This window comes from Cyprinus carpio, chromosome A2 (genome assembly GCF_018340385.1).
Source record: "Cyprinus carpio isolate SPL01 chromosome A2, ASM1834038v1, whole genome shotgun sequence".
Lineage (NCBI taxonomy): Eukaryota > Metazoa > Chordata > Actinopteri > Cypriniformes > Cyprinidae > Cyprinus > Cyprinus carpio.
The window spans coordinates 24727901-24737762 of NC_056573.1; the positions used below are offsets into that span (position 1 = coordinate 24727901).

General features: G+C 36.9%; 2 protein-coding genes across 3 annotated transcripts in view; both read right to left on the minus strand.

The window, feature by feature from the left end:
- Nucleotides 1-249: 249 nt before the first annotated feature.
- On the minus strand, nucleotides 250-8528 carry LOC109078372 (exocyst complex component 3-like). The gene is made up of 13 exons (XM_042712052.1): nucleotides 8369-8528; nucleotides 7402-7577; nucleotides 7099-7318; nucleotides 5189-5870; nucleotides 3202-3319; nucleotides 2938-3063; nucleotides 2761-2861; nucleotides 2541-2651; nucleotides 2218-2359; nucleotides 2002-2124; nucleotides 1397-1558; nucleotides 1088-1209; nucleotides 250-729 (listed from the first exon to the last, which is right to left on the minus strand). Exons 2-13 carry the CDS (start codon nucleotides 7543-7545, stop codon nucleotides 534-536), a joined length of 2247 nt encoding a protein of 748 aa, XP_042567986.1. The 5' UTR covers nucleotides 7546-7577; nucleotides 8369-8528; the 3' UTR covers nucleotides 250-533.
- A 735-nt stretch (nucleotides 8529-9263) lies between these two features.
- Nucleotides 9264-9862, minus strand: part of LOC109062786 — a 17337-nt gene continuing 16738 nt past the window's right edge. The window contains exon 9 of one of the 2 annotated variants that reach the window (XM_042712079.1): nucleotides 9264-9862. This exon is cut by the window's right edge and continues 926 nt beyond it. The gene's annotated coding sequence lies outside the window, so the exon portion shown is untranslated. The other variant, XM_042712068.1, reaches the window with a different exon arrangement.

The following is a 9862-nucleotide window of genomic DNA, read 5'->3' on the forward strand; positions in this document are numbered from 1 at the left end:
AATGTTTCTGTACATCAAGTCATCATGAAAGTGAAAGTGAAGTGAAAGTCGTGACATTTGCCAAGTGTGGTAACCCATAATCGGAATTAGTGCTCTACATTTAACCCATCCAAGTGCACACACAGAAGTGAACACACACCCGGAGCAGTGGGCAGCTATATCCAGCACCCGGGGAGCAACTGGGGGTTCAGTGCCTTGCTCAAGGGCACTTCAGCCATGGGTATTGAGGGTGGAAGAGAGCGCTGTTCATTCACTCCCTCCCACCTACAACTCCTGCCAGCACCGAGACTCGAACCTGTGACCTTCTGGTTACAAGACCAACTCTCTAACCATTAGGCCACAGCTGCCCCCATAAATCATAAATCATCTGCAGTCTCAACACAAGCTGCTGCCATTCAAGTCCACATCATCATCCACTGAGATTTCCATTGAGATGGCAGCGAATGTATTTACAAAAGTGCATTAAGGGAGTCAATACTCTGTTCTGTGGCCTGTCAGGAGCTTAGTAAAGGCTCTAGTGGTCAAAGGTCAGATTATTTCAGCAGTTTGGGTACAGTCATAGAGGTCATGGCGGTCATGGTGATGGATGGCACGGTGATGTCTCTGAAGACGGGCTGAGACGCCGAGGAAGTGGATGGTTTGTTCTGGTTCAGAGTCTCTATGATCATCTGTCTCATTTCTCGACTGGAATCTCCGCGGACGGCTAACAGGGCCACAATGTGCTCCTCTCTAATGATAGAGAAAGAGAGAGAAAGGTGGTTTTCAGTGTCCAAATATGACACTCCATTCAAATGACTGATAATGATAAAAGACAAATTAGTTGAGCTCTACTTTGGCAGCAGAACTTTACAAACACATTTCACCACAATATAAAAAAAAGAAATAGTTATATATATATATATGTTACAATGAGAATTAGTAATTGTTACAGAAATATCACAATGCTAAAAACCTAATGGCCCTCAAAACAGGCTTTATTATCTTTAAATAAAAGATATTTCTCTTTTTTTTCCTTTGTATCTCAAAAAACCTGTCTTAGAAATAAAAACTTTTTTTTAACAATGATTTCAATGTAATGAAGTCTGACCTGATGTCAGGATAACTGGACACCAGGGTGGACACCTCCAGGTAGAGCAGCCCAGGATCGGTCAGTTTGAAGACCTCAGCGATGGCAGCGATGGCGTCACACGGCCGGTCTGTGTCCTCTCCCTGAGCACATACAAACATGCTTTACAAAGAGCTCTTGGAAAAGATACTGCTGATGTTACATGTTCCTGTGCTGCAGAAAACACTAGAACAATCAACAGTACAACACTGATTAGTCTCTTGGATTACAGCAGCACGTTCTGGACATCATTCCTTCTCAGTGCAGAGCGTCTGGTGTTGTGAGACTCACAGCAGAAAGTTTCCTGAAGAGGAACCTGAACTGCTCGGCTTCTTTCATCATCCGGTCGGCTCCCTCCTTCCTCTCATCGGCGTTCTTAAACGAGATGCGCTTCTGCATGATGGCCTTCAGATACTCCACCACCACCCGCCGATGAGCCTCGCTCGTCATTTCCTGTTTAACACAAACATAAAAAATTTTTAATATGTTTTTTTGTTGTTTAAATTTTATAAAAAGATTTATATTTCAAATAAATGCTGTTCTTTTGAACTTTCTATTCATTAAAGTATTCCGAAAAAATTATCACTGTTTCCACAAAAATCTAAAACAGCACAACTCTTTTCAACATTTATAATAAGAAATGTTTCTTGAGCCGCAAGATGATTTCTGAAGATCATGTGACACTGAAGACTGGAGTAATGATGCTGAAAATACAGCTTTGCATCAAAGAAATATATTTTAAAATATAATAAAATAGAAAACATTTATTTTAAATTGTAATAATATTTCACAAAAGTACTCTTTTATTGATCAAATAAATAATAATATTTAAAAATGTACAAATATAACAAATAAGACTCAAAGACACTTTTTCTGAAATGTTTTAGTGTGCAAACCTGATTGTTAGGCTTTTTAATTTTGGCAAAGTCATTAAAGTAGTCTTCCACTGTCGCACAGATGGTGTCTACAGCATGAGAGCCCAGTAACCACTTCCGGGTCAGCAGCTCATTAAGATGACGCTGTTAAGAGACAAAGAAACAGTCAAAATCCGACACATTTATCCCAGTCACTAAACCTCAACAACTGACAGTACACAACCTGAGCGCATTTACCTCCAAATCCAGGAAGACTTCATCCAGCAGGAACTGGCAGCCCTCTCTGGCCACCTCGTTCAGGAGCTTGTCTATGGCGGGGTCATTCTGAGTGGCTTCAGTCGACTGAGAGTACTTCCTTTTCAGACTATTTACAGACTCTCTGAAAACAAACATATTGAAGTTCATTAAAACATTAGTTTGGTTTGCAGCGACTTGAGGGTGAGTAAATCATAACAGAATTTGATTTTTTTTAATCAAACTGAATTTTTCCCAGAGACCCTGAATTACACAATAATGTAATGTGTTACTCAACATTTAATTACTGATTTCAACACACTCACCTGAACGTCTGACAGTTGTTGATGATGGCGATCATGTACTGAACGTAGCATTGTGGGAGCTGGCGATCTTTCAGATGTTCCTCCTTATAGCTGATCGCCTCTTCTCGGTACCTGCACACAGATGTACGAAGGGTGAAAATGTGTGTCTTTACTAATAATATCTGCACCTTTTTAAGGATAAGTGAGAAAAAAAAAAAACGACAGTTTGAGATCACACTACCTTACTAGGAACGAGTTCATCTGCTTCAGACAGACTCTCAGCAGCTGCTCTTTAAAGGTCTCGCTGATCTGCGCAGCCACCTGGAGATTCTGCTCAAACATCTGAGGAGGAAGAGGAATGTTTGGAATACAGGAAGGTCTCGTGGAGGTGGGTGCATTAAGGCAGAGGATGTTGTACCTGGAAGACAATAGCAGGTAAGGTGGTTTGGTAGTAGCCGTCCTGGTCGGCTTCAGGCTCCGTCTCCTTCTGCCAGTCTTTCTTATCTGTTTCCAGAGCTTTGCGCAGCCAGCCTGTGATGTTTGACTGGAGAGAATTGGAAAACAACATAGAGCTGCTGAACGGACAATACCTGCTAATGCACAGCATTCCAAAAGGCTGCATAATATGTAAGATATAAAGGGTTTTGTTTTTAATCCAGTGCTGCAGCCTTGAGGGACTCACAGTAAAGGTTTGGAGGTATTTGCCCAGCAAATCATCCACCACGTGCTGGGGCAGCAGAGGCTCCAGCTGCTTGACGTCACATTCGGGCTGCAGGTCAGGATGACCCATCATATCCACACTGCCAGAGACAGAACCAGACATCACTCTCACACAAATGCACATCAACTGCTCCTCATCAGTGTCAGAGAAATGCCTTGACTCAGCGTTAAGAGTTTTTACAACGGATTTATGCTGTATTATTAGTTTGACAGAATCAAATATGTTTATTTCAACCTGTATGGTCTTTATTTATAACAGCTGATGCTGATATCAAGAGCATAGGTTATATAAAATGCTTACAAGTGGCAACATAAACATTCACAAAATTGCTCAAACTTCCACACAATATTTTATACAATATTAGAGAATGAAAATGGGAAAGAAAAAGATATTTACAGTAAAGATTTTGGTACTGAAACTAGGTAAAAATGTGCAGGGAAAATATTTAACTGGCTGAATAATGTCACAATGCTTTACACATTTAAGGTACTAAACTAGCTTCATTTAAAATTATTTCTTATTTGTCCTTCTGTTTTTGGAAATATGACCAGGATAAGATTCATATGGATGAAAGTTTTGTTACTGTTAACTTTAAAACTATTCACTAATATAAACAGTTAATAGTAAAACTATTATTAATATTTCATTAAATTATTAAAATTAATACAACTAATAATTTTATTAAGCTGAAATAAAAAACAAATATTGGATGAAACTTCAAAAACTTAAAAAAAATTAGAAATGTTGCCTTTGCAACTAACTGAAATAAAACAAGTTGAAGTACTACAATTATTAAAAATAAAATGAAAACTGCAAATACAAAAATGACTGCAAATATTAACACATAATAGTGTGTATATATATATATATATATATATATATAAAATAACATTGATGGATGCAAAGAAAAAAAAAAGAGAGAAATGCATAGTTCATAATGCATCCCATCATGTCCTACTCCAGTCCTTCAGCATGTAAGACAGCAACACAAAGCAGAGCTGAAGATCTGCAGGCTGCTCTTGTCTCTCTCCTGCACTGTTTAGATCTACTACAAGAAGTACATTAATCTTCCTGCTCAATCCTGTGAGCGCACGCGATGTGATGGTCTGCTGTGAGTCCATCAGTCAGATAAAGCACACAAAGCTGTGCTGCTGCTCTCGGCTCTGCCTTAAATATTGAGCTAATTGCTCACTGCTGTGCTTTGACAGACTGATCTGTCACTGAAGAATGCAATGGTGAGTTAGGGTAGTAAAGGCAACAGCACAAACGGTAGTTTTCCCATTCAGCAAATGTTTTTTTTTTTTACATTAAAATTTACTAGGTTTTTCATTTAAAATATCAGCATGAAAATAAATTCATAAAAACATTTTTTTGCTTAAAAATGATGCTATATGATAAAATTACCATGAGCTTTCTAGCCAGCTAGATAACGTTACCCTGGAGAGATTTAAATAAGCTCAGTTTGAAACACTAATAATCCTATATATAATATAACCTGTGAAAATAATATCAACAGAATAAAATATACTATTTTAGAAAAATTATAATAAATATATTAATAATAATAATCAATGATATATTTAATATTATTATTATTTGTAGTAGTAGTAGTAGTAGTAGTAGTAGTAGTATAATAAGATGGATGGAAATAATTTTTGTTAGGGACAGAAAGTGAGTGTGTATATTTATTTTATTGAACATTTTTTAAAATGAAAAATTATTGCTGTCCACAGCTAATAGCTAATTAACTAACTAACTAAATAAATACATAAGTAGTAAAAATGACTAAAACAACCTTTAAATGTGCAATTACCTGAAAGAAAAAAAAAATGGCACAACAAAGGAACTCAGTTTTCATGATTGATTATTGCTGTGACTTCAGAGCACTCAAGTACTCAAGCAAATCCCTACTTTTGATAAAAACAATCTATGTGTTTTTGTTTTTTACATTTTATTCGTGTTGTGATGCCATGTGAGAAGAGACACGATCTCATTGGCTTCCAGATCTTCAGCTGCGAGCTCCTGCACGCGTGCCGACACTGACTTATGATAGAGGTCGAAGAACACCTGGAAGGTGTTGTAGTGTGGAGGGAAGCACTGCACCATCAGGTTCTTCACCACGGTCAGGTCGTCTAGAACGTACTTCCTAGTGATCTCCAGCAACCTCACCAGCCACATTTTGTCAGACTCGCGTGTTTCCGACTGCGTGCTCTCGATGCGAGCGCTCACGGTGCCCTCTAGGAATTCATTCATTCGATTTTTCCAGCATTTGGGCCTCCCGGGTGGGATGAACCCAGTCTGCTTCTTACGGTCCAGCATCTTGCGGTCGATCTTCTCTTCGCGCTCGATGATTCGGACCACAGACACCAGCATTGTGGGGTCCCGGCGGACGGTGACCATGGCACGTTGGAGTACCATCCAGAGTTGTTTGGAGAGTTCCTCTGACAGGCCCTGCACCTGGCCGAAGTAGCTACGAATGAGGTTCATGTCATGGACGTTCTTGCTGTCCATGCGGTACTGCTCGTACATGAGGTCGTCACGGGAACACTCCAGGTCCATTAGCTTGCGGTGAGCTTGAAGCAGTTCGCCCTGCTCGATCAAATCGTGGGTCTCTCGTACGATCTCAGGTACTGTAGAGGAGAGGAGAAAATGTGGGTGCAGTGTCAACAAAGGCAAATGATATCAATACAGCACCTAACATCAATTATAAGACAAAAAATCTATTATATATATTTTTTTTTTTTGAAAAACAACATGTAACGGTGCAATCAATTGTAAAATTGCTGAAATAATGCAATAAATACATATTCTTGCAGACAAACAATCTGTAAATGTGCAATAGCCAGAAAAATAGCAAAAAAGTAAATAACTTAATATATTAATGTATTTAAATAAACCAATCTGTAAATATGAAAGTGAAAGTGAAAGTGACGTGACATTCAGCCAAGTATGGTGAAACTCAGAAAATTTTGCATCTGCAATTTAACCCATAGCACACACACAGAGGCAGTGAAACACACAAAAACTGTGAACACAACACACGGAGCAGTGGGCAGCCCATTCTATGCTGCGGCGCCACGGGGAGCAGTTGGGGTTCAGTGCCTTGCTATTCAGTCGGGTATTGAGGGTGGAAATAAACTCAATCTCGAACTTCACAACCCTTCGATTGGGAGTCCGACTCTCTAACCATTAGGCCACGACTTCCCCAACTGCCATGCAACTGCCATAAACATAGCTAATAAACAGTTAAATAAATAAATAAATAAATGTGTTTAAAATTTAGAGAAAAACAACGTGCAATAAAAATTTAGCTAATACATATTTTATAAAATTAATTAACTAATTAACTAACTAAATTAATAAATAAGTAATAAAAATGAATAAAATATTGTTGGGAAAAACAACTTGTAAATGTCCTAAAAAAAAAGGTAATAAATGGTAAAAATAAATAAATAAAATTAAACAATCTGCTAGTAAAATAGCTAATGAATATATATGTATGAATGCATGCATCTTAATTAAATTAATTATTATTATTAATGAACAAATTAACTTACTAAATACACACATACATACATACATACATAAATAGTGGGAAAAAAATATATATTTTGGGGAAACCTATAAAAAACTTAAAAGTGATGTCAACAGAAAAAAACAAACCATCTTATGAAAAAAGTAATAACAATATGATTATTGCTATTTTTATTTGTAAATACATATTTTAAATGACTAAAAAACAACCTGTGAATCTGCAATTAATTGAAAAACAAATCCTATTCTATATATCGAGAAACTATGGTAACTGACCAACTGATTGGGGAAAGTTCTTCCACCTCCAGAAGCATCTGGACTCACCTGAGAAAATGTTTTTGAGGTTCTCGACGGCTGAAGCCAGCTGACTGTGCTGAACCACTGCGTCTTTCACGTCCTTCAGATTCTCGATGGTGCTGATGCTCTGCCTCCAGTCTTTACTGACGTCTGCCAGAGAGTTCTGGATGTCTTTCACATCACACAGAGCATTGTGGAGCTGCGTGAGGCCTGTTCGTACCCCATCCAACTGAGACTGAATAGCAGCCTGAAAAGTGATAAAATGGCCTGGTTTAAATGAACTGGTAAAAGCATTCGGATCAACAGATGGGTGAATGCAAACAACATCACCTTTAATCTGGCTTCCACAGATGCTTTCTTGCGCGCCTCTCTCCGTCTGTACTGCTCCACTTTGTCCAGCTGGTCAGAGCGCTGCAGCATCCCAGCAACCCTCTGCACTGCCGTGGCAACAGCCTCTCTGTTCGTCTCCTCCATAGTAACCGATCCCAAACGGCAGGTTTAAGGTACTGAAATGGAAAAAACAGCAAAGGTTTAACATGCTCAAAATTACTGCAGGACCAAAAATATGAATGATCTTACCCGAGCAACAAGGGTTAAATGTACTCAAAATGATTGAAATAGCAGTAAAGGTAGTAAAAAGACACAAAACAGCAAGTTAAATGGACTGCAGTGTTATTTAAGTATCACAGAGATACTATAACCATTTTTATTAGTATTCTGAATTAGTATTTATTGTTATATTCTCTGCTTTCCTTTTTTTTTTAAATCCTGCTTCAACTGTAAATAAAGTTTTAGTATTTTTTGTGCTTATTATTTTTTGCTTTTATAAAAACACGTCTGTATGCTTGTTTTTTTTTTTAATAAATGTTTATTCAAATTTTAGTTACATTCATCAAGTTAAAATAAACGAAAATGAGAAGTAAAATAATTTTACATTTTGCACTAAAGTGAAACAAACAGCAGACGTTTAATCTTATCAAAATGACAAACAGCAAAGGTTAAAGATACTTAAGTATATTAATATTTGGTGTGTTTTGTGTTTTTGAAATACATTGATATATCTGTGCATTTGTATATCTGTATTTGTACGTTAATACACCTGCTCGAGATAGGTATGGTTTAGAAAATATATAAAATAAAACTGTCATCTGTTCTATTTATTGTAATAATTGCATATATCGCGCTGAAAGGCCAACACTGACAGATGCTACCTGGCTAACTACATTAGCATTCAGAGGACTGCGCTTTTTCATGTATATATATCGTTTAAATTTCTTGGTCATGTGAAGGTACTCACCTGGATGTGTTGCTTGTTTTATGAGCTGTGAATTCTTATAAGCTGTTCATTGATATTTTATTTCAACGTGTGTTAATCCTGTTTATTTATTGTCACACCAGCTGCGGTTTCCTGGTGTCGCCCAACACTCAGTCAGATGACGACAGCGCATGCGCTCAGAGCACCGAACAGGGTTGCCAGGTTTTCACAACAAAACCCGCACAATTGATACTTAAAACTAGCCCAGTCGAGTTTCGAAGGGGTCCCCCCGATAAAAATTGCATTCCGGGGAATAAAATACACGCTTTTGGCAGGGTTCCCCTGGTTAAATTTGCATTTCAGGTGCTAGATATCACGTTATTGGGGTCGCTTCAAGCCGCGGCAACAGTGTTAAAGTAGACTTGGCAACACTGGCATCCACCGTGCGCAGGCTTTACATATATATAATGTATTAATAATTTACAAGTTAATAAAAGATTAACACAAAACTCATGTACAGATACACAGTGCTGAAACTGCTTGAAACTGTGGAGACACTACAATAAATATATATTATAAATATTAATACATTATACCATTATTATTATTATTATACATAATAAAGTATATCTTTAATAAAACCAGTGTTTTGGCCAGCAACAGTTTTAAAGTCTGATAGCAGGCAATGCGAATTTCCTCTGGGACAGATAAATTGTGTCTATTTATATAGTGGCTAATTCACCATAAAATTGTGTAATGAATTATTTAATATGACAGCATGGGCTATAACAGCAAAACCACCTGTATATATATATTTACACAATTCCTTCATAAAGACCCCACAATAAAAAAATAAATAATTAAAAGTAAAAAAACAAAAAACAAACACACTGTAGTTTCATATAAAATAGAGACCAGCTGAAACCAGAAAAAAAATCTTTATTTGTGAAGCAAATGCACTTTAAGCACTTTGAAAAATCTAAAATGCTATACACAAATACATTTTCACTTGGGAAATTATCTTTGTCTGTATTCATATTTTCCAAATTAACATCACATTGGATCACAATAAATCCTAAATCTTGTACCTAAAAGTGACTAAATACAAAGTACATGCAAAACATCTATGAACCTGAGTATTTGTGTTTGATTAAACAGTCTGAAATTGTCTAAAATAAATTCAAACTAATTTTTAGTTTAAGTCCTGAGGGAAATACCAGCGCTTGCAAGGCAGCAAACACAATATGTTTTAGGTAAGTTTATGTTTAGAATTTGGTGAAATTGAAAAATATTTAGAATTTTTATAGAACTATTTTGTCATCATGCCTTGATTTCAGGTGACAAATCTCAATTCAGCATGCAAATATGACAGTGACATACCTGTGGGTAGATTTTGAATGCTTAACATTCTTTCAGTTGACATCAATGGGAGATTTTCAATCTTTCATCTTAAATTTTTTACACCCCAGAGTTATCTATGAAAATGTTTGTACGTTACTCAAACTAACTGCAGAATTTTGTGGAGAACAAAAAAAG